Raw genomic sequence first — 24,683 nt, 5'->3', positions numbered from 1 at the left:
TGTCTATAGGGTTTCTATAGTGTGTCTATAGGGTTTCTATAGTGTGTCTATAGGGTTACTATAGTGTGTGAGCTCATTATGTAAGATAAATATACTATATTGTGCTTCATATGATATTTTGAATAATTTGCCAGCTGTAATTTGTATTTTGGATACAATGAATGTGTGAAATAAAAGCCATATAAATAAATACATATTTTTGTACATGCGTAGATGGATAAATAAATACAAAATCTCAGAGTAAAACACCTTAGTTTAAAATGCTGTACTTGTTGTATTTCAAATACAGTATTTTTCAGATTTTTATGTTGATGTTATTTGCTACTATTTTTTGTTGTTGAAACAGACATTTTTATTTTCAAAGTGCAAATGGACTGGTTTTTGCATTTAAAAAAAACTGTTTTAGACTCTTGAAACTTGTCKAAATATGTAAATAAATATTTTCTATTTATCTCTTTTTCATAATTTATTAATCACCATTATGTCTGGAGAAAAATATTTTAAAAGATGTAACCAGATTTTTAGCAGACAAACATGATATCAGGAGAATTTTGTTATCATGCTAACATCAGGTGAGCCATAATGGCTTCCCACTATGTGTTATCATGCTACATCTAAACCCTAACTGCTTCCTGCCATGTTGTAGAGCTGGAAGTGTTCGTGCAGTCTAAACACGCAAAGCTATTTTACAGCCATGACATCAGCTCTATAACGTGTCTCCCCATGACACACCCTGTTGTGTTACAACGTTACTGAACTCTGCTGAACTAGACACAAGATAAACATCTCATGGCTTCAATATGATTTCCAGGTGCAGACAGAGCAGTCAGGCTTTCACACAATCATTTCTAAATCTAGCACACAGATTTCACACATTTTATTCGGTACATTTCCGAAGCCACTGTATATAATTAAATATTATATTATCTTGCCTACTGGATATATTTTATATTATCTAGCCTACTGGATATATTATATTATCTAGCCTACTGGATATATATTATATTATCTAGCCTACTCCATATATATTATTATATATTATATTATGATATATTATCTATCCTACTGGATATATATTATATTATCTAGCCTACTGGCTATATATTACGATATATTATATTATCTAGCCTACTGGATATATGTTATGACATATATTATCCAGCATACTGGATATATATTATGATATATTATATTATCCAGCCTACTGGATATATATTGTGATATTATATTATCTAGCCTACTCCATATATATTATATTATCCAGCCTATTGCATTTATATTATGATATATTATATTATCTAGCCTACTGCATATATGTTATGATATATTATGTTATCCAGCCTACTGGATATATATTATGATATATTATCTAGCCTACTGCAAGATGAGACCCAGGCATCTCTCCATAGGTCCTAAAAAATAAAGTGTACTTGGCAGGTGGGTATTCTGGAAGGCAGCCTGATGCTGTTCCTATGTTGCCGATGATTAAATGTGTTATTTATGTCTTGTCAGCATATCCTCACTTTGTTAGTGTCCAGTCTCAGCTGACTTAGCCCTGCCAAGATTTTGCAGTATTTCTGGAAACTCATTTTCAAAAGTATATTTTCCCTCTCCTGAAACCCCCTTAAAGGAACATGTCCAAATATAGCACTCTGGATAAGGAAGTCAATGTTAATGTTTGTATTGGCAAGCCCACCAATTGCCTCTACCACTGCAGCTACAGAGGACCATGCTCTACTAACTGATCAACAGAGGACCATGCTCTACTACTGAGCTACAGAGGACAGCGTCTACCACTGAGCTACAGAGACCATGCTCTACTAACTGAACAACAGAGGACCATGCTCTACTACTGAGCTACAGAGGACATGCTCTACCAGCTGAGCTACAGAGGACCATGCTCTACTATCTGAGCACAGAGGACCATTGCTCTACCCTACTGGAGCTACAGAGGGGACTATGCTCTACCAACTGAGCTACCCAGAGGACCATGCTCTACTAACTGAACAATCAGAGGACCATGCTCTACTACTGAGCTACAGAGGACTATGCCTCTCCAACTGAGCTACAGAGGACCATGCTCTACTAACTGAACTACAGGAGGACCATGCTCTACTAAAACTACAAGGAGGCACCCATTGCATCTACTTAAACTTACAGAGGGACTCATGCTCTACTAACTGAACTACAGAGGACCATGCTCTACTAACAGAACTACAGAGGACCATGCTCTACTAACTACAGAGGACCATGCTCTACTAACTACAGAGGACCATGCTCTACTAACTGAACTACAGAGGACCATGTTCTACTAACTGAACTACAGAGGACCATGCTCTACTAACTGAGCTACAGAGGACCATGCTCTACTAACTGAACTACAGAGGACCACAGAGCACACAGAGAAAGTGGGAGGTTTGCAATAATCAGATTTCACACTACATTAAAATGAGTCATGTGGGGGTGTGACAGGTTCAACCATGCTGCTGACGACTTCCCCTTCAGTCATTCACTGGTAACAAAGGCTTCAACCTGATTAGTGTTTAGTGTCTGACACCCTGCAAGAAGAGATAGATTATTAGTCAGTCAGACATGAGACGTTTCATAACATTCACAATAAACCACTTTCTTTCATTGGGTGCTTAAGTATATAATATCTCTCTGTGAACTTCTGGTATTTTTCCATTTTACTTTACACACAGATCATAGCCATTCTAGAGACTTACAAATTAAGAGCTTGAAAATCTTCAAATGTTCAGTCTCCACATGTAGAACACAGTACAAACTGTTGTCCAGAGAACTTAGTCAACAAAAATCCCCAAAGTCAAATTAGACAATCAAAGTAAAGATTTAATAACATGCTCAAGCATGCCTCTGTTTTATTACACTATGAAACATATTTTCTGAGACAAGCATTCTGTGAAGATCTAAAGAAAAGGGAAAGGGTTCTCAGTGTGAGACTGTGTGAGTTGAGAAAGAGTTTCATCTTGGCCACACATTGTGAAACCCGTCCCAGAGAGCTGTCCGCCCACCTAGAACTCTCAGCAGTGGAACTCTCACTTGAACTCTCAGCAGTGGAACTCACACTAGAACTCTCAGCAGTGGAACTCTCACTAAAACTCTCAGCAGTGTAACTCTCACTACATTCTAAAACTCTCAGCAGTGGAACTCTCACTAAAACTCTCAGCAGTGGAACTCTCACTACATTCTAAAACTCTCAGCAGTGGAACTCACACTACATTCTAAAACTCTCAGCAGTGGATCTAAATAGGGCTATATTCAATCCGTAGCAAGGAAGATCCGCGCTGTAGCGTGATTGAAATTTAAAGGCAATGTTACCACGTTCGCAGAGACTGCATTCAGGGTAAACGCTGAATATGTTGTATTGAATAAATTATCAATTGTTTTAGGAATTTAGACTGTTGTTGTCATTAATTTCCACTGACTGGAGAAATGAACAAATCAAGAGCTTTTTCCCACTTGAAATTAATGTTGAATATCAGTCATACGAATTGTACAGTGCTTAGCTGTGTCTGAGCTGTGGCCTTGATGCCAGAACATCCATGTTCCAAAACACCTTGTTCCTCATTCTGACTCCAGTGTGAATTCACATAACTGTTCCAAAACACCAGAGAATCTTGTCCTTCATTCTGACTCCAGTGTGGATCCTCCCCACAGCCCATTGGCTCAGAATAACACTTTGTATGTAGGAGGTATAAAACGTGGGCTGATTTCCCAGATACAGATTAAGCCTAGTCCTGGACTAAAACGTGTGTTCAATGAGAATATCAATGGAGAATGTGTTTTAATCCAGGACTAGTCTTAATCTGTGTCTGGGCAAATGGCCCGGGTGTTCGGGCTTGGTTTCAACAATAGACATATTCACATAAATACATACAAACTAATATACAATATATATTCACATATTCCAACCCAGTCGGATTAGTAGTTACAACCAACCCTAACCCTAATAAAAGTGTTGCCAGTAAATAAACTGTATTGTGACTAAACATCAAACATGACACACAATATGAGGAGACAGGGGAGAGGAGAATCTTGACTTTTGTCCCAGTAATCTTTGCTCTGTAGCCTGAGCAATGAGGGCATGCCTTCCTTTCTGTTGACTCCACTGCCACGTGACCACGATGCAGTCTTCGGTAATATTATGATGCATCAAATGCTGATGGGTAGGTTAGGGTTAGGGTCAGGTTAGGGTTAGGTCACTGGTGCTGGTTAGGGTCAAGTTAGGGTTAGGATCAGGTCACTGGTGCTGATGCTGGTTTTGAAAGAAGGGATTCAGAGTCAGTGCAAACCTTTGCTCCGTCCATGGCTGAAATGTTTCCATGTGTGGAAGTTTCCTTCAGGATGATGACTGGACCACTGGAGTATTTACTAATCATCATACTAACCTACGCTACTCTAAACATCAACATTAATCAGTGTTGGGGAAGCTACTCTAAACATCAACATTAATCAGTGTTGGGGAAGCTACTCTAAACACTTCAACATAGTCAGTGTTGGGGAAGCTACTCTAAAACATCAACATTAATCAGTGTTGGGAAGCTACTCTAAACATCAACATTAATCAGTGTTGGGAAGCTACTCTAAACATCAACATTAATCAGTGTTGGGGAAGCTACTCTAAACATCAAACATTAATCATGTTGGGGAAGCTACTCTAAACATCAACATTAGTCAGTGTGGGGGTAAAGCTTACTCTAAACATCAACATTAATCAGTGTTGGGGAAGCTACTCTAAACATCAACATTAATCAGTGTTGGGGAAGCTACTCTAAACATCAACATTAACCAATGTTGGGGAAGCTACTCTAAAAAGATAGATTACCAAGATACCAATTACTTCACACTAGAAGAAGTTAATCTACACTAAAGCTCCCCTTAAGTATAGTTTAGTTCACTAAAGTTACTTTAAAAAAGTAGTTCACTACATACAAACTACTTGGTGAAAAAGTAGCATATGTAAATCTGAACTGTCATGGACTACAAATGGCAAGAACAGTTTACTCTGGAGTCAGATGTTAACATAATGTGTGTTTTATCCTATTAGACACAAAAACTATGTTTCAATGTGAGAATAAGGCAGGTCTGATGCTGATAAACTCTGAAACATTAGTACACATCATAGTCTGAAGATGTTGACCTTAAACAATTGTAAGCCTACTAATTGAGTGTGATCGAGGTTGTAGAATAGATAGTACACTGGCTTTCTGACCCTAACAGGCATTAACATGACAAACATCCCCTCTTACTGGTTGGAAATCTTTATTACACTCAGTGTGGCTAGGACCGAAGTGTAATATACCAGTGTGTTCCGACGGAAGGAATTCGTGTAACACTCATTGAACAGCGTGTGTTCCACATTACGGCTTGTTCTAGTAATGTAACGCATCCATACAAGAGGAGAAGCAAATAACATATGTGTTGTCAGATACGTCCATACTTAACGCCATGATGGATGCGGTGTTCCAGGCACCCAAACGGCGGCCCAGAGTGTATGAGGCGTACGACGCCCCGTTTCCTGTCCCTCTTGCTGCGGTGGATGCGAGGCTGCAGCAGACCATAATCTACAGAGCAGATATGGTCAACCAGCATGTCGTTGTCAGGGACCCTGAACACATACAAGCTCTCTACGGCAAGGTGTGTAGCAGCCAGCAGGCTCTGTTGATTAAACACAGTTGTTTAGCTAAATATTCAATAAACATTCACTGTTGAGAGGAGCCTACTAACGTTAGTATGATGAAGCTAGCTACTAGTCCCTCACTACTTCAGTAACTAGCCATAGTAAAATAATTCGTTCTGTTCCAAGATTATGGAGCTGCGCATTTTGACTTTGTCATGTTTTTTTTTTAAATCAAGGGTTACTTTGGTAAAGGCATCTTGTCAAGAAGCAGACCAGACCACAGTATCTCACACCAATGGGAAAGTGAGTATTCACCAGGCTTGTCTATAATTGCATTGGTCAACAGTGTTGTAGAACTGGCCCATCTTAACGTGTCCTCCCTCTGTCTCTGTAGAGTTTGGTGAGAGAGTTCTACCCGTCATCTCCCTGTTCAAGTAAGTCGCTGTTGATAGAGCAGGACTAGATGGCTACAGCAGTCGACACAAACAGTAATAGCTTTCATTTGAATGTTCTGAAGGTACACTAAATATACAGCAGTATGTGTATACCCCTTCAAATTAGTGGATTCTTCTATTTTAGCCACACCCGTTGCTGACTGGTGTATGTTATGACAGAGTACAGTAGAATATACAGTACAATGGAATAGAATGGTAAAACAAGAAGCCACATTCTGATACATGTAAAATGTTTTGAGTTGATAGAGTTGACCAGAGGAAGCATGGCAGGAAACAGCAGCATGTTATTTAACAAACTAGCTAGCAGAGTAAACCCTCAGTCTGACCTCTGATCTGTGTTTTAGTTCCAGCATCATGGCCTTGCAGATCTCACTCCTCTCCTCCCTCTACATTTTAGTCATTTAGCAGACACTCACACACAGCAACTTAGTGCATTCATCTTATGATACACTATACAGTTGAATTCGGAAGTTTACAATCACCTTAGCCAAATACATGTATTATTATTATTTTTTAATATTTTTAATATATTTTTAATTTTACCCCCTTTTCTKCCCAATTTCATGGGATCCAATTGTTAGTAATTACTATCTTGTCTCATCGCTACAACTCCCGTACGGGCTCGGGAGAGACGAAGGTCGAAAGCCATGCGTCCTCCGAAACACAACTCAACCAAGCCGCACTGCTTCTTAACACAGCGCGCCTCCAACCAGGAAGCCAGCCGCACCAATGTGTCGGAGGAAACACCGTGCACCTGGCTGCCTTGGTTAGCGAGCACTGCGCCCGGCCCGCCACAGGAGTCGCTGGTGCGCGTTGAGACAAGGATATCCCTCCCGGCCAAACCCTCCCTAACCCGGACGACGCTAGGCCAATTGTGCGTCGCCCCACGGTCCCGGTCGCGGCCGTAGACCACCACGTAGACCACTGCGCCACCCGGGAGGCCCCAGCCAAATACATTTAAACTCAGTTTTTCACTATTCCTAACATTAATCCTGGTAAAAATTCCCGGTCTTAGGTCAGTTAGGATCACCACTTTATTTTAAGAATGTGAAATGTCAGAATAATAGTAGAGAATGATTTATTTCTGCTTTTATTTCTTTCATCACATTCCCAGTGGGTAAGAAGTTTACATACACACAATTAGTATTTGGTAGCATTGCCTTTAAATAGTTTAACTTGGGTCAAACGTTTCGGGTAGCCTTCCACAAGCTTCCCACAATAAGTTGGGTGAATTTTGGCCCATACCTCCTGACAGAGCTGGTGTAACTGAGTCAGGTTTGTAGGCCTCCTTGCTGGCACACACTTTTTCAGTTCTGCACACAAATTTTCTATAGGATTGAGGTCAGGGCTTTATCATAGCCACTCCAATACCTTGACTTTGTTGTCCTTAAGCCATTTTGCCACAAGTTTGGAAGTATGCTTGAGGTCATTGTCCATTTGGAAGACCCATTTGTGACCAAGCTTTAACTTCCTGACTGATGTCTTGAGATGTTGCTTCAATATATCCACATCAGTTTCCTGCCTCATGATGCCATTTATTTTGTGAAGTGCACCAGTCCCTCCTGCAGTAAAGCACCCCCATAACATGATGCTGCCACCCCCGTGCTTCACGGTTAGGATGGTGTTCTTTGGCTTGCAAGCATCCCCCTTTTTCCTCCAAACTTAATGATGGTCATTATGGCCAAACGGTTCTATTTTTGTTTCATCAGACCAGAGGACATTTGTCCAAAAAGTACCCTCTTTGTCCCCATGTGTAGTTGCAAACCGTAGTCTGGCTTTTTTATGGCGGTTTTGGAGCAGTGGCTTCTTCCGTGCTGAGCGGTCTTTCAGGTTATGTCGATATAGGACTCGTTTTACTGTGGATATAGATACTTTTGTACCTGTTTCGTGCAGCATCTTCACAAGGTCCTTTGCTGCTGTTCTGGGATTGATTTGCACTTTTCGCACAAAAGTACMTTCATCTCTAGGAGACACAACGCGTCTCCTTCCTGAGCGGTATGATGGCTGCGTGGTCCCATGGTGTTTATACTTGCGTACTATTGTTTGTACAAATGAATGTGGTACCTTCAGGCATTTGGAAATTGCTTCCAAGGATGAACCAGACTTGTGGAGGTCTTGGCTGATTTCTTTTGATTTTCCCATGATATCAAAAAAGAGGCACTGGGTTTGAAGGTAGGCCTTGAAATACATCCACAGGTACACCTCCAATTGACTCAAATTATGTAAATTAGCCTATCAGAAGCTTCTAAAGCCATGATATCATTTTCTGGAATTTTCCAAGCTGCGTAAAGGCACAGTCAACTTAGTGTATGTAAACTTCTGACCCACTGGAATTGTGATACAGTGAAATAATCTGTCTGTAAACAATTGTTGGAACGATTACTTGTCATGCACAAAGTAGATGTCCTAAACGACTTGCCAAAACTATAGATTGTTAACAAGAAATTTGTGGAGCGGTTGAAAAACAAGTTTTAATGACTCCAACCTAAGTGTATGTAAACTTCCGACTTCAACTCTATATACAAAAGTATGTGGACACCCCTTTGAATTAGTGGACTCTGCTATTTCAGCCACATCCGTTGCTGACAATGGTCCGTACAGAAGAGCTCAGTGACTTTCAACGTGACAGTCATAGGATGCCACCTTTCCAACAAGTCAGTTTGTCACATTTCTGCCCTGCTAGAGCTGTCCCGGTCAACTGTAAGTGRTGTTATTGTGAAGTGGAAACGTCTAGGAGCAACAACGGCTCAGCCAAGAAGTGGTAGGCCACACAAGCTCACAGAACGGGACCTCGGAGTGCTGAAGTGTGTAAAAATCGTCTGTCCTCTGTTGCAACACTCACTACTGAGTTCTAAACTGCCTCTGGTAGCAAGTCAGCACAAGAACTGTCTGGAGCTTCATGAAATGGGTTTCCATGGCCGAGCAGCATCACACAAACCTAAGATCACCATGCGCAATGCCAAGCGTCGGCTGGAGTGGTGTAAAGCTCACCGCCATTGGACTCTGGAGCAGTGGAAACACGTTCTCTGGAGTGATGAATCACGCTTCACCATCTGGCAGTCCAATGGATGAATCTGGGTTTGGCGGATGCCAGGAGAACACTACCTGCCCGACTGCATAGTGCCAACTGTAAAGTTTGATGGAGAAATAATGGTCTGGGGCTGTTTTTCATAGTTTGGGCTAGGCCCTTTAGTTCCAGTGAAGGAACAGCAAAGGGGGGGGAACAACTCCATATTAATGCCCATGATTTTGGAATGAGATGTTTGACGAGCAGGTGTCCACTTACTTTTGATCATGTAGTGTATTGCTGTCTACCAGTTACACAGCATGAGTCTACCTGTCTCCTCTCTCCCAGGTACCAGAAGCATTTGAGCTGGGCACGGGACGTACTCCTAGCTCAAGGATTGGAGGAGGAGGTTGTCAATCAGATGCTGCAGAGACTTTGTCAGCCAATGGAGCCAGAGCTCAGAGAGGAAAATGGAAATGATGACTGCCCAGCCAGCCCTCACAGGAGTGAGGAAACAGGGGCAGGTAAACCCCAGGACATGGCCTCAGAGCAGGCAGGGACAGGGAGACAGCAGGGCCAGGCATCAGACTCTTGGAGCCCAGAGGATCAGGGGGAGCAGGACAGTCAGTGTTCCCAAGCTAAGAGGCCTAGGAGTGAAGGAGATGGTCGGTTCGACCCACTGTCTGAGCTTTACACCCAGGAGCCCCAGCAGATAGACCCAGCGGCCCTGGCTACGGTCCGGTGCCCCAGGCATGATGACTGGCTGGTTGACTGTGGCTGTCGCCTGGAGGACAGCGTGCTGGAGACCCTCACCCTGCAGAGAGATAGACAGACAGACGCAGGCCGACAGGGGGCAGACCGTGGGTATGAGTATGTACTGGTGATGGAGGAGGAAGAGGAGAATAGTGTTGTCAAGGTAATCAAATCAAATTTTATTTGTCACATACACATGGTTAGCAGATGTTAATGCGAGTGTAGCGAAATGCTTGTGCTTCTAGTTCCGACAATGCAGTAATAACCAACAAGTAATCTAACCTAACAATTCCACAACTACTACCTTATACACACAAGTGTAAAGGGATAAAGAATATGTACATAAAGATATATAAATGAGTGATGGTACAGAACGGCATAGGCAAGATGCAGTAGATGGTATAGTGTACAGTCTATACATATGAGATGAGTAATGTAGGGTATGTAAACATTATATTAAGTGGCATTGTTTAAAGTGGCTAGTGATGCATGTATTACATAAAGATGGCAAGATGCAGTGGATGATATACAGTACAGTATATACATATACATATGAGATGAGTAATGTAGGGTATGTTAACATTATATTAAGTGGCATTGTTTAAAGTGGCTAGTGATACATTTTTACATAATTTCCATCAATTCCATTAGTAAAGTGGCTGGAGTTGAGTCAGTATGTTGGCAGCGGCCACTAAATGTAGTGTGTGGCTGTTTAACAGTCTATGGCCTTGAGATAGAAGCTGTTTTTCAGTCTCTCGGTCCCTGCTTTGATGCACCTGTACTGACCTCGCCTTCTGGATGATAGGCGGTGAACAGCAGTGGCTTGGGTGGTTGTTGTCCTTGATGATCTTTATGGCCTTCCTGTGACATCGGGTGGTGTAGGTGTCCTGGAGGGCAGGTAGTTTGCCCCCGGTGATGCGTTGTGCAGACCTCACTACCCTCTGGAGAGCCTTACGTTGTGGGCGGAGCAGTTGCCGTACCAGGCGGTGATACAACCCGACAGGATGCTCTCGATTGTGCATCTGTAGAAGTTTGTGAGTGCTTTGGTGACAACCGAATTTCTTCAGCCTCCTGAGGTTTGAAGAGGCGCTGCTGCGCTTCTTCACATGCTGTCTGTGTGGGTGGACCAATTCAGTTTGTCCGTGATGTGTACACCGAGGAACTTAAAACTTTCCACCTTCTCCACTACTATCCCGTCGATGTGGATAGGGGGGTGCTTCTTCTGCTGTTTCCTGAAGTCCACCAATCATCTCCTTTGTTTTGTTGACGTTGAGTGTGAGGTTATTTTCCTGACACCACACTCCGAGGGCCCTCACCTCCTCCCTGTAGGCCGTCTCGTCGTTGTTTGAATCAAGCCTACCACTGTAGTGTCGTCCGCAAACTTATGATTGAGTTGGAGGCGTGCATGGCCACGCAGTCGTGGGTGAACAGGGAGTACCGGAGAGGCTCAGAACCACCCTTGTGGGGCCCCAGTGTTGAGGATCAGCGGGGTGGAGATATTGTTTCCTACCCTCACCACCTGGGGCGGCCCGTCAGGAAGTCCAGGCCCAGTTGCACAAGCGGGGGTCGAGACCCAGGGTCTCGAGCTTGATGACGAGTTTGGAGGGTACTAGGGTGTTAAATGCTGAGCTGTAGTCGATGAACAGCATTCTCACATAGGTATTCCTCTTGTCAGATGGGTTAGGGCAGTGTGCAGTGTGGTTGCGATTGCGTCGTCTGTGGACCTATTGGGTCGGTAAGCAAATTGGAGTGGGTGTCAGGTAGGGTGGAGGTGATATGGTCCTTGACTAGTCTCTCAAAGCACTTCATGCTGACGGAAGTGAGGTGCTACGGGGCGATAGTCATTTAGCTCAGTTACCTTAGCTTTCTTGGGAACAGGAACAATGGTGGCCCTCTTGAAGCATGTGGGAACAGCAGACTGGGATAAGGATTGATTGAATATGTCCTTAAACACACCAGCCAGGTGTCTGCGCATGCTCTGAGGACGCGGCTGAGGAATGCCGTCTGGGCCTGCAGCCTTGCGAGGGTTAACACGTTTAAATGTTTACTCACCTCGGCTGCAGTGAAGGAGAGCCCGCAGGTTTTGGTAGCGGGCCGTGTCAGTGCACTGTATTGTCCTCAAAGCGAGCAAAAAAGTTATTTAGCCTGTCTGGGAGCAAGACATCCTGGTCCGCGACGGGGCTGGTTTTCTTCTTGTAATCCGTGATTGACTGTAGACCCTGCCACATACCTTTTGTGTCTGAGCTGTTGAAATTGCGACTACTTTGTCTCTATACTGGGACTTAGCTTGTTTGATTGCCTTGCGGAGAGAATAGCTACACTGTTTGTATTCGGTCATGTTTCAGGTCACCTTGCCCTGGTTAAAAGCAGTGGTTCGCGCTTTCAGTTTCACGCGAATGCTGCCATCAATCACCGTTTTCTTATTTGGGAATATTTTAATCGTTGCTGTGGGTACGACATCGTCAATGCACTTTCTAATGAACTCGCTCACGAATCAGCGTATTCGTCAATGTGTTGTGTGGACGCAATGCGGAACATACCCAATCACGTGATCGAAGCAGTCTTGAAGCGTGGAATCAGATTGGTCGGACCAGCGTTGAACAGACCTGACGCGCGGGAGCCTGCTGTTTTAGTTTCTGTTGTAGGCTGGAAGCAACAAAATGGAGTCGTGGTCAGCTTTTCCGAAAGGAGGGCGGGGGAGGGCCTTATATGCGTCGCGGAAGTTAGTATAACAATGATCCAAGGTTTTACGAGCCCTGGTAGCACAATCGATATGCTGATAGAATATAGGGAGTTTTGTTTTCAGATTAGCCTTGTTAAAATCCCCAGCTACGATGAATGCAGCCTCAGGGTGTGTGGTTTCCAGTTTACAAGAGTCAGATAAAGTTCGTTCAGGGCCATCGATGTGTCTGCTTGGGGGGAATATATACGGCTGTGATTATATACGGCTGTGACTGAATCAGCTTGTAAGAGCCGGCCCGCCACAAGGAGTCGCTAGAGTGCATGGGCCAAGGAAAACCCCCCGCCAAACACTCATGTGTCTGGGATCATGTGTTCTGGGATCATGTGTTCTGGGATCATGTGTTCTGGGATCATGTGTTCTGGGATCATGTTTTCGGATCATGTGTTCTGGGATCATGTGTCTGGGATCATGTGTCTGGGATCATGTGTTCTGGGATCATTGTCTATCTGATGTTTTGTGGTTCTGTGTGTTCCAGCAGGGCAGAGCAGGGCCAGGGATGACAGTGAGGAGAGTGTGTAGAGTCAACCCTTCAGGCTGCTAGAGTACCTTCAACTGACTCTGGAGGAGGTAAGACACCATCCACTCTGCTCTTCTCTGTATCTTCTCTACTCTAGTTGTCCTGAACCGTAGTTTGGCTGTGATAGAGGGAATCAATAACATGTTAATAAGGATTCTATTGTCACAGCTGGATCTGATGATGATGATGATGATGAGGAGGAGTTGTGTTATTGAAACATGTGTGTCAGTCCTAGGACCAACCCTCAGTCCTCATGACTCTGGAATAATCAACAGCTCAGCTCTGACACTCCAGCAAATACATGGTTTTGTTTTTTCTGATGGGTCTGCTGGTGTGAGGTTGATGGGGTCTGCTGGTGGTGAGGTCTGATGGGTTGCTGGTGTGAGTGCTGATGGGGTCTGCTGGTGTGAGGTCTGATGGGGTCTGCTGGTGTGAGGTCTGATGGGGTCTGCTGGTGTGGGTCTGATGGGGTCTGCTGGTGTGAGGTCTGATGGGGTCTGCTGGTGTGAGGTCTGATGGGGTCTGCTGGTGTGAGTCTGATGGGTCTGCTGTTGAGGTATGATGGTCTTGTGAGGTCTGATGGGGTCTGCTGGTGTGAGGTCTGATGGGGTCTGCTGGTGTGAGGTCTGATGGGGTCTGCTGGGTGAGGTCTGATGGTCTGCTGTGGGGTATGATGGGTCTCTGGTGGTCTGAGGGTCTGATGGGGTCTGCTGGTGTGAGGTGCTGCATGGGGCTGTGGTCGTGAGGTCTGATGGGTCTGCTGGTGTGAGGTCTGATGGGTCTGCTGGTGGGGCTGATGGTGCGTGTGAGTCTGATGGGGTTGCTGGTGGTTGTGAGGTCTGATGGGGTTTGCTGGTGGTGTGAGGTCTGATGGGGTTGCTGGTGTGTGAGGTCTGATGGGTTTGCTGGTGGTGTGAGGTCTGAGGGGTTTGCTGGTGTGGGGTCGTCTGAGGGGTTTGCTGGTGGTGTGAGGTCTGCTGAGTGTAGAGAGGTATGGAGGTGATTGTTGACCTCACAAGAGCTGTTAGTGTTCTGAAGTGAGGCTGAGTGACTCACTCACCGCCGTCCCCCACAACCCTCCCTATCCACTGTCCTTCACAACCCTCCCGTCCCCAAACCATCCCTTCCCGCTGCCCACAAACCATCCCTGTCACTGTCCCCACAACCCTCCCTATCCACTTCCTCACAACCCTCCCTGTCCTCAACAACCATCCCTGTCACTTCCCCACAACGCTCCACTGTCCTCACAACCCTCCCTGTCCACTGTCCCCCCACCATCCCTCACTGTCCCCACAACCCTCCCTATCCACTGTCCCCACAACCCTCCCTATCCACTGTCCTCACAACCCTCCTCATCCACTGTCCTCACAACCCTCCCTGTCCTCACAACCATCCTGTCCGCTGTCCCCACAACCATCCCTGTCCACGTTCCCCACAACCCTCCCTATCCACTGTCCTCACAAACCATCCCTGTCCGCCGTCCCCACAACCATCCCTGTACCACTGTCCCCCACAACGCCTCCTCCACTGTCCTCACAACCCTCCCTGTCCACTGTCCCCACAACCCCCCCTGTCCACTGTCCCCAAACCCTCCCGTTCCACTGTCTCCAACCCTCCCTGCTCCACTGTCCTCACAACCCTCCCTGCTCCCACGTCCTCACAACACCTCCCTGTCCAACTGTCGTACAACGCTCCCTTGTCGTCACCACCCTCCCTTGTCGTCACCACCCTCCCTTGTCGTCACCACCCTCCCTTGTCGTCACCACCCTCCCTTGTCCTCTGTTCCCACCACCCTCCCTGTCCTCTGTCCCCACCACCCTCCCTGTCCTCTGTCCCCACCACCCTCCCTGTCCTGATGACACCTCCACTAGTACCACCAATACTGTGCCCCTAGTACACTAGAGTGCCATTATCTAGGGTGTTGTAAAGCAACATTTTATGAGCCAAGATCACTTTCTGAGTCAAAATGCAGGCCGAGATCTACTGCTCAAACTTTTTTTTAATGACTTTTAAAAAATCGTAAGTCTTTGCAACATTAACCTATTAAAAAGTACTGTAGCAATGAGGTTTGTGCAGTAGGCTGTAGGCCCAATACATTATCACTGCATATTGGCTATGCTTGAATTGCCCTGCCAATGTTGTTCTTCACCAACCATTTTAAAATTATATTTCAACACGTGAGGTATACAGTGCATTTGGAAAGTATTCAGACCCCTTGACTTTGCCACATTTTGTTACATTACAGCCTTATTCTAAAATTGATTAAATCGTTTATTTCCCTCATCAAATCTACACACAATACACCATAATGACAAAGCAAAAACAGATTATTAGAAATGTTAGCAAATTTATAAAAAATAAACAGAAGTATCACATTTTCAGAAGAATAATTCAGACCCTTTACTCAGTACTTTGTTGATGCACCTTTGGCAGTGATTACAGCATCAAGTCTTCTTGGGTATGACGCTACAAGCTTGGCACACCTGTATTTGGGGAGTTTCTCCTATTCTTCTCTGCAGATCCTCTCAAGCTATAAGGTTGTATGGGGAGCGTTGCTGCACAGCTATTTTCAGGTCTTTCCAGAGATGTTCAAGTCCGGGCTCTGGCTGGGCCACTCAAGAACATTCAGAGACTTGTCCCGAAGCCTTTCCTGCGTTGTTGCTTGTGTGCTTAGTCGTTGTCCTGTTGGAAGGTGAACCTTCGTCCCAGTCTGAGGTCCTGAGCACTCTGGAGCAGGTTTTCATCAAGGATCTCTCTGTACTTTGCTCCGTTCATCTTTCCCTCGATCCTGACTAGTCTCTCAGTACCTGCCGCAGAAAAACATCCTCACAGCATGATGCTGCCACCACCATGCTTCAACATAGGGATGGTGCCAGGTTTCCTTAAGACGTGACACTTGGCATTCAGGCCAATCTTGTTTTCATCAGACCAGAGAATCTTGTTTCTCATGGTCATAGTCCTTTAGATGCCTTTTGGCAAACGCCAAGCGGGCTGTCATGTGCCTTTTTGTGGCTTCCGTCTGGACACACTAGCATAAAGGCCTGGTTGTTGGTGCTGCAGAGATGGTTGTCCTTCTGGAAGGTTCTCCCATTGACAGAGCTCCAGAGTTTCTCTGGCAGAGTGACCATCGGGTTCTTGGTCACCTCCCTGACCAAGGCCCTTCTCCCCCGATTGCTGTTTACCCGGGCGGCCAGCTCTAGCCGGAGTCTTGGTGGTTCCGAACTTCTTCCTTTTAAGAATGATGGAGGCCACTGTGTTCTTGCTTCAATGCTGCAGAAATGTCTTGTTACCCTTCCCCAGATCTGTGCCTCAACACAATTCTGTCTCGGAGCTGTACGGACAATTCCTTCGACCTCATGGCTTGGTTTTTCTCTGACATGCACTGTCAACTGTAGGACCTTATATAGACAGGTGTGTGCCTTTCCAAATCATATCCAATCAGTTGAATTTACCACAGGTGGACTCCAATCAAGTTGTAGAAACATCTCAAGGATCTTCAATGGAAACAGGATGCACCTGAGCTGAATTTTGAGGCTCAAAGCAAAGGGTCCATATACTTATGTAAATATGATATTTCTCTTTTTTGTTAATACATTTGCAAACATTTCTAAAAACCTGTTTTTGCTTTGTCATTATGGGGTATTGTGTGTAGATTGATGACGGGAATRWAAAAAAAAATCKAATTTAGAATAAGGCTGCAACGTAACAAAATGTGGAGAAAAGGAAGGGGTCTGAATACTTTCCGACTGCATTGTACGTTAGAGGCTCAGTAATCGAGGAAGACAGTGATTTCACCAAAGAGGCACCAATCTCATCATGACCTGCTGCTGAATCTCCTAAATTAATTAATAATTAAAAAAAATTTTAAAAATTTATTCACCTCCATTACATCAGGAGGTGCTGATATCTCTAAATTACCTCCATTACATCAGAGGGTGCTGATATCTCTAAATTACCTCCATTACATCAGAGGTGCTGATATCTCTAAATTACATCAGGAGGTGCTGATATCTCTAAATTACATCAGGAGGTGCTGATATCTCTAAATTTACATCAGGAGGTGCTGATATCTTCTAAATTACACCAGGAGGTGCTGATATCTCTAAATTACACCAGGAGGTGCTGATATCTCTAAATTTACACCAGGAGGTTGCTGATATCTCTAAATTACACCAGGAGGGGCTGATATCTCTAAATTACACCAGGAGGTGCTGATATCTCTAAATTACCAGGAGGTTGCTATATCCTCTAAATTACACCAGGAGGTGCTGATATCTCTAAATTACACCAGGAGGTGCTGATATCTCTAAATTACACCAGGAGGTGCTGATATCTCTAAATTACCTCCATTACATCAGGAGGTGTAGTTGACTATCAACTTCGCTGTGGGATCGTGGAAGCTGCAGGTGATCTGAGCTATTTGATAGGCTAGCGGTAGGCCTATAAGTGCACTTGATTTGCTCTCCAGGCCTGCCCGGTAGGGGGAGTTTGTACCTTCAGACACATGAAATGGTTCAAAATCGGAACACTCTGACTACCCGGTGCGCAGGCCAGCTGAATCAAGTGCACCTACCGCTACCAGACAGAGCTAAACAAAATAGGAATGCAAGGCTTTATCATTGGGCTTTTTACAGAAATGTTTGGCAATCTACTAGGAAAGGCTTGGCGATAGACCAGTCGATCACGATTGACTGGTTGGTGACCACTGATCTATGGGATAGATGCCATTTTAGACTTTAGGAGTAGGCTCCTCCCTCTAAGACTGCACTGTATTTCTCTTTTTCTGATCTTTTGAACATTATTTTRTTCTTTCAGGCTTTCTTCTTGGTCTATGCATTAGGATGCCTTTCAGTTTACTACAATGAGGTAAGAAGCTACAGTCTTAGAAACATATARGTCTTATTAACTAAAGCCTTTGCTGTTATGGTGCATGTTTGTTTAGTGCGAGTCTTGCTTATTCTGACTTCCTCTTCAGGAACCATTATCGGTGCTCCAGCTGTGGGAGATGTTCCGGTCGGTCCAACCCCACTTTGAGACGGCATACATGGCCTACCATTACTTCCGCAGCAGGGGGTGGGTGCCCAAGCCTGGGGTGAAGTACGGGACTGACCTCAGTGAGTTAATAATTCATTAATTGTAGGCTGTTCTAGTGCCCTTGCCAATTCATTGACATATATACGCATACATATATATATGTATGTATATTCACACTACCTTTCAAAAGTTTGGTGTCACTTAGAAATCGTTTTTGAAAGAAAAGCACATTTTTTTGTCCATCAAATTGATGAGAAATACAGTGTAGACATTGTTAATCTTGTAAATGACTGTTGTAGCTGGAAACGGCAGATTTTTCTTTTAACAGTGCCACCGACGCGGCCAGCTACCAAGGACGGTGGCCGACGTAACACATTTAAACGTGTTAACCCTCGCACGGCTGCCGGCCCAGGCGGCATCTCAGAGCAAGCGCAGACCAGCTTTACGGACATTTTCAATCTCTCCCTATCCCAGTCTGCTGTTCCCGCATGCTTCAAGAGGGCCACCAATGTTCCTGTTCCCAAGAATGCAAAAGTAAATGACTATCGCCCTGTAGCACTCACTTCTATCATCATGAAGTGCTTTGAGAGACTAGTCAAGAATCATATCACCTCCACCTTACCTATCACCCTAGACCCACTTTGCTTACTGCCCCAATAGGTCCAGCGATGATGCAATCGCCTGCACATTGCCCTATCCCTTCTGGACAAGAGGAATACCTATGTAAGCATGCTTTTCATTGACAATAGCACAGCATTCAACACCATAGTACCCTCCAAACTCATTAAGCTGGCCCTGGGTCTCAACCCCGCCCTGTGCAATTGGGTCCTGGACTTCCTGACGGGCCGCCCCCAAGATGGTGAAGATAGGAAACATAATCTCCACTTCGCTGATCCTCAACACTGGGGCCCCACAAGGGCGTGTGCTCAGGCACCTCCTGTACTCCCTGTTCACCCATGACTGCATGGCCACGCACGCCTCCAACTCAATCATCAAGTTTGCAGACGACAAGTAGGCTTGATTACCAACAACGATGAAACAGGGAGGAGGTGAGGGCTCAGAGTGCGGTGTCAGGAAAATAACAACAAAACAAAGGAGATGATTGTGGACTTCAGGAAACAGCAGAGGGGGCACCCCCCGGTCTATATTGACGGGACACCAGTGGAGAAGGTGGAAAGTTCCTCGCGTACACATTACCGATAAACTTAAATGTTCCACCCACACAGACAGTGTGGTGAAGAAGGCGCAACAGCGCCTCCAACCTCAGGAGGCTGAAGAAATTTGGTTTGTCACCTAAAACCCTCACAAACTTTTATAGATGCACAATTGAGAGCATCCTGGCCATCCTTTGATATTGGTGTCTTGGAGGGCAGGTAGATTGCCCCCAGTGATGCGTTGGGCAGACCTCACCACCCTCTGGAGAGCCCTGCGGTTGTTGCCCTGCCAGACGGTGATACAGCCCGACAGGATGCTCTCAATTGTGCATCTATAAAAGTTTGTGAGGGTTTTAGGTGACAAACCAAATTTCTTCAGCCTCCTGAGGTTGAAGAGGCGCTGTTGCACCTTCTTCACCATGCTGTCTGTGCGGGTGGACCATTTCAGTTTGTCCGTGATGTGTACGCCAAACTTAAAACTTTCCACCTTCTCCACTACTGTCCCGTCGATGTGGATAGCGGGGTGCTCCCTCTGCTGTTTCCTGAAGTCCACAATCATCTCCTTTGTTTTGTTGACGTTGAGTGTGAGGTTATTTTCCTGACACCACACTCCGAGGGCCCTCACCTCCTCCATGTAGGCCATCTCGTCATTGTTGGTAATCAAGCCTACCACTGTAGTGTCGTCTGCAAACTTGATGATTGAGTTGGAGGCGTGCATGGCCACGAGGTTAATGACGAGTTTGGAGGGTACTATGGTGTTAAATGCTGAGCTGTAGTCGATGAACAACATTCTTACATAGGTATTCCTCTTGTCCAGATGGGTTAGGGCAGTGTGATTGCGTCGTCTGCGGACCTATTGGGGCGGTAAGCAAATTGGAGTGGGTCTAGGGTATCAGGTAGGGTAGAGGTGCTATGATCCTTGACTAGTCTCTCAAAGCACTTCATGATGACGGAGGTGAGTGCTACGGGGCGATAGTCATTTAGCTCAGTTACATTAGCTTTCTTGGGAACAGGAACATTGGTGGCCCTCTTGAAGCATGTGGGAACAGCAGACTGGGATAGGGATTTAATTGAATATGTCCGTAAACACACCAGCCAGCTGGTCTGCGCATGCTCTGAGGACGCGGCTAGGGATGCCGTCTGGGCCGGCAGCCTTGCGAGGGTTAACACGTTTAAATGTTTCACGTTGGCTGCGGTGAAAGAGAGTCCGCAGATTTTGGTAGCGGGCCGTGTCGGTGGCACTATTGTCCTCAAAGCGAGCAAAGAATTTTAGTTTGTCTGGGAGCAAGACATTGGGGTCCATGACGGGGCTGGTTCTCTTTTTGTAGACCCTGCCACATACCTCTCGTGTCTGAACCGTTGAATTGCAACTCTACTTTGTCTCTATACTGACGCTTAGCTTGTTTGATTGCCTTGCGGAGGGAATAGCTACACTGTTTGTATTCGGTCATGTTTCCGGTCGCCTTGCCCTGATTGAAAGCAGTGGTTTGCGCTTTCAGTTTTGCGCGAATGCTGCCATCAATCCACGGTTTCTGGTTGGGGAAGGTTTTAATTGTCGCCGTGGGTACAACATCACCGATGCACTTGCTATTAAACTCGCTCACCGAATCAGCGTGTACATCAATGTTGTTCGACGCTATCCGGAAAATATCCCAGTCCACGTGATCGAAGCAATCTTGAAGTGTCGAATCCAATTGTTCGGACTAGCGTTGAACAGACCTGAGCACGGGCGTTTCCTGTTTTAGTTTCTGTCCATAGGCTGGGAACAACAAAATGGAGTCGTGGTCAGATTTGCCGAAAGGAGGGCGAGGGAGGGCTTTGTATGCATCGCGGAAGTTAGAGTAGCAATGATCCAGAATTTTTCCAGCACAGGTCGCGCATTCAATATGCTGATAAAATTTAGGGAGTCTTGTTTTCAGATTAGTCTTGTTAATTAAAATCCCCAGCTACAATAAATGCAGCCTCAGGATATGTGGTTTCCAGTTTACATAGAGTCCAATGAAGTTCTTTCATGGCTGTCGAGGTGTCTGCTTGGGGGGGATATACACGGCTGGGATTATAATCGAAAAGAATTCTCTTTGTAGATAATGCGGTCGGCATTTGATGGTAAGGAATTCTAGGTCAGTTGAACAAAAGGACTTGAGTTCCTGTATGTTGTTATGATCACACCACGACTCGTTAATCATAAGGCATACCCCCCCGCCCTTCGTCTTTCCAGAGAGATGTTTCTGTCGGTGCGATGCGTGAAAAAAACAGGTYGCTGTACCGTCTCTAACGTATCCCGAGTGAGCCATGTTTCCGTGAAACAGAGAATGTTACAATCTTTGCCCCAGTCTGAGGTCCTGAGCCCTCTGGAGCAGGTTTTCATCAAGGATCTCTCTGTACTTTACTCCGTTCATCTTTCCCTCGATCCTGACTAGTCTCCCATTACCTGTCACTGAAAACATCCCCACAGCATGATGCTGCCACCACCATGCTTCACCGTAGGGGTGGTGCCAGCTTTCCTCTAGATGTGACACTTGGCATTCAGGCCAAAGAGTTCAATCTTGGTTTCTTCAGACCAGAGAATCTTGTTTCTCATGGTCTGAGTGTCCTTTAGGTGCCTTTTGGTAAACTCCAAGCGGGCTGTCATGTGCCTTTTACTGAGGAGTGGCTTCTGACGGTCCACTCTACCATAAAGTCCTGATTGGTGGAGTGCTGCAGAGATGGTTGTCCTTCTGGAAGGTTCTCCCATCTCCACAGAGAAACTCTGCAGCTCTGTCAGAGGGACCATCGGGTTATTGGCCACCTACCTGACCAAGGCCCTTCTCCCCCGATTGTTACATTTACATTTAAGTCGATGGCACCTTGCTATAAACTCGCTCACCGAATCAGCGTGTACATCAATGTTTGTTCGACGCTATCCGGAAAATATCCCAGTCCACGTGATCGAAGCAATCTTTGAAGTGTCGAATCCAATTGTTCGGACTAGCTGTTGAACAGACCTTGAGCACGGGCGTTTCCTGTTTTAGTTTCTAGTTCCATAGGTGCGAACAACCAAATGGAGTCGTGGTCAGATTTGCCGGAAAGGAGGGCGAGGAGGGCTTTGTATGCATCGCGGAAGTTAGAGTAGCAATGATCCAGAATTTTTCCAGCACAGGTCGCGCATTCAAATATGCTGATAAAATGTTTAGGGAGTCTTTGTTTTCAGATTAGTCTTGTTTAATTAAAATCCCCAGCTACAATAAATGCAGCCTCAGGATATGTGGTTTCCAGTTTACATAGAGGTCCAATGAAGTTCTTTCATGGCTGTCGAGGTGTCTGCTTGGTGGGGATATACACGGCTGGGATTATATCGAAAAGAATTCTCTTTTGTAGATAATGCGGTCGGCATTTGATGGGTAAGGAATTCTAGGTCAGTTGAACAAAAGGACTTGAGTTCCTGTATGTTGTTATGATCACACCCACGACTCGTTAATCATAACGCATACCCCCCCGCTCCGTCGTTTCCCAGCGAGAGTGTTTCTGTCGGTGCGATGCGTGAAAAAAACAGGTAGCGCTGTACCGTCCTCTAACGTATCCCGAGTGAGCCAATGTTTCCGTGAAACAGAGAATGTTACAATCTTGCCCCAGTCTGACGGCCTCGACGCCCTCTGAGAGCATGTTTTCATCAAGGATCTCTCTGTACTTTACTCCGTTCATCTTTCCCTCGATCCTGACTAGGTTCTCCCATTACCTGTCACTGAAAACATCCCCACAGCATGATGCTGCCACCACCATGCTTCACCGTAGGAGGTGGTGCCAGCTTTCCTCTAGATGTGACACTTGGCATTCAGGCCAAAGAGTTCAATCTTGGTTTCTTCAGACCAGAGAATCTGTTTCTCATGGTCTGAGTGTCCTTTAGGTGCCTTTTGGTAAACTCCAAGCGGGCTGTCACTTGCCTTTTACTGAGGAGTGGCTTCTGACGGTCCACTCTACCATAAATCCTGATTGGTGGAGTGCTGCAGAGAATGGTTTGTCCTTCTGGAAAGGTTCTCCCATCTCCACAGAGAAACTCTGCAGCTCTGTCAGAGGGACCATCGGGTTATTGGCCACCTACCTGACCAAGGCCCTTCTCCCCCGATTGTATACATTTACATTTAAGTCATTTAGCAGACGCTCTTATCCAGAGCGACTTACAAATTGGTGCAATTCACCTTATGACATCCAGTGGAACAGCCACTTTACAATAGTGCATCTAAATCTTTTAAGGGGGGGGGGGGTTGAGAAGGATTACTTTATCCCGTATCCTAGGTAGGATAGGATTAAGCTGGCCGGCAGCCATCCCAAAAAAAAAAAGTTTCTCTGCCTTCTCATTTTTTATTAAAAAAATTCATCCAGAGGTAACTATATTGTGATGACCTCTGCAACAGGGGGAAGCCATTGAAGCTTCGACCTGAACTCTCCTGCAATTGTTGCGACTTCAAGGGCTTTGACACCTCATTTGCCACACCCGCTGCCTAACTTAGTTTGTGTCTGGATGTGTTCTGTAAGCTTGGATAGCCTTAATTTAGGATCCAGTCCTTATATAAATTAAAATATATTTTGTATGTCTTTTTCTTCTTTGGACGTTTAAAAGTAGCTTCAGACTAAACATTACATCACTCAGATTTTCAGTTGGTTGGGTATTATTCAGGTTTCTTTTCTTTTGCTCGTTGTGGGTTGCCAGAGCATTCTGTAAAGTCCTTGCGGAATAAGAATCCGTAATATGTCCTACATGCATTCACCTACACCCGAAATAACATCTGCTAAACATGTGTATTGACAAATAAAATGAGATATTTATCCAATTGTTATTCAACTCTAAATCTATATTTTATGTAAAAAAATGCTGAAAAATTAAGTGCTCATCTGCATCATGATCTCTTTTTTGTATATTAATGGGTTAAGGTGTGAATGTTGTATGCAGTTATAGACCTTGTTTTCATGTTAGTTTAATGGGTTGAGCTGTGATGTTTGCAGTATTTAGACCTTTGTTTCTTCCCTTTCTGTTTTGATAGTTTAATGGGTTGACTGTGAATGTTTGCAGTATAGACCTTGTTCACTGTTAGTTTAATGGGTTGACTGTTGAAATGTTTGCAGTATAGACCTTGTTTCACTGTTAGTTAATGGGTTGACTGTGAATAGTTTGCAGTATAGACCTTGTTTCTCTGTTAGTGTTTAAATGAGGTTGCTGTTGAATGTTTTGCAGTATAGACCTTGGTTTCACTGTTAGTTTAAATGGGTTGACTGTGAATGTTTGCAGATATAGGACCTATGTTTCACTGTTAGTTAATGGCGCATTGACTGTGAATCGTTTGCAGCTATAGACCTTGTATTCAACTGTAGTATTAATGGGTTGATGTGAATAGTTGTGCAGTA

The 24,683-nt window shown here is 45.0% G+C and overlaps 1 protein-coding gene and 1 long non-coding RNA gene across 2 annotated transcripts in view; both read left to right on the top strand.

Annotated features, from left to right (window-relative positions):
* LOC139024104 (uncharacterized) overlaps positions 1-451 on the top strand; it is a 1,102-nt gene extending 651 nt beyond the window's left edge. Inside the window, exon 3 of the long non-coding RNA XR_011475338.1 lies at positions 21-451. This is a non-coding gene — a long non-coding RNA (uncharacterized lncRNA). The remainder of the gene's footprint in view (positions 1-20) is intronic.
* Positions 452-5,372: 4,921 nt separating this feature from the next.
* Positions 5,373-24,683, top strand: part of tsen2 (TSEN2 tRNA splicing endonuclease subunit) — a 28,765-nt gene continuing 9,454 nt past the window's right edge. Inside the window, 8 exon segments of the mRNA XM_070438547.1 lie at positions 5,373-5,658; positions 5,878-5,944; positions 6,036-6,075; positions 9,452-10,019; positions 13,075-13,120; positions 13,123-13,166; positions 17,932-17,982; positions 18,092-18,230. Of these exon segments, the coding sequence (XP_070294648.1) occupies positions 5,470-5,658; positions 5,878-5,944; positions 6,036-6,075; positions 9,452-10,019; positions 13,075-13,120; positions 13,123-13,166; positions 17,932-17,982; positions 18,092-18,230 (1,144 nt within the window). The 5' untranslated portion in view covers positions 5,373-5,469.

Source organism: Salvelinus sp. IW2-2015, unplaced genomic scaffold (genome assembly GCF_002910315.2).
Source record: "Salvelinus sp. IW2-2015 unplaced genomic scaffold, ASM291031v2 Un_scaffold1010, whole genome shotgun sequence".
Classification (NCBI taxonomy): domain Eukaryota; kingdom Metazoa; phylum Chordata; class Actinopteri; order Salmoniformes; family Salmonidae; genus Salvelinus; species Salvelinus sp. IW2-2015.
Note: the sequence above shows the minus strand (reverse complement) of the source record. Positions and strands in the feature narration are given on the sequence as shown.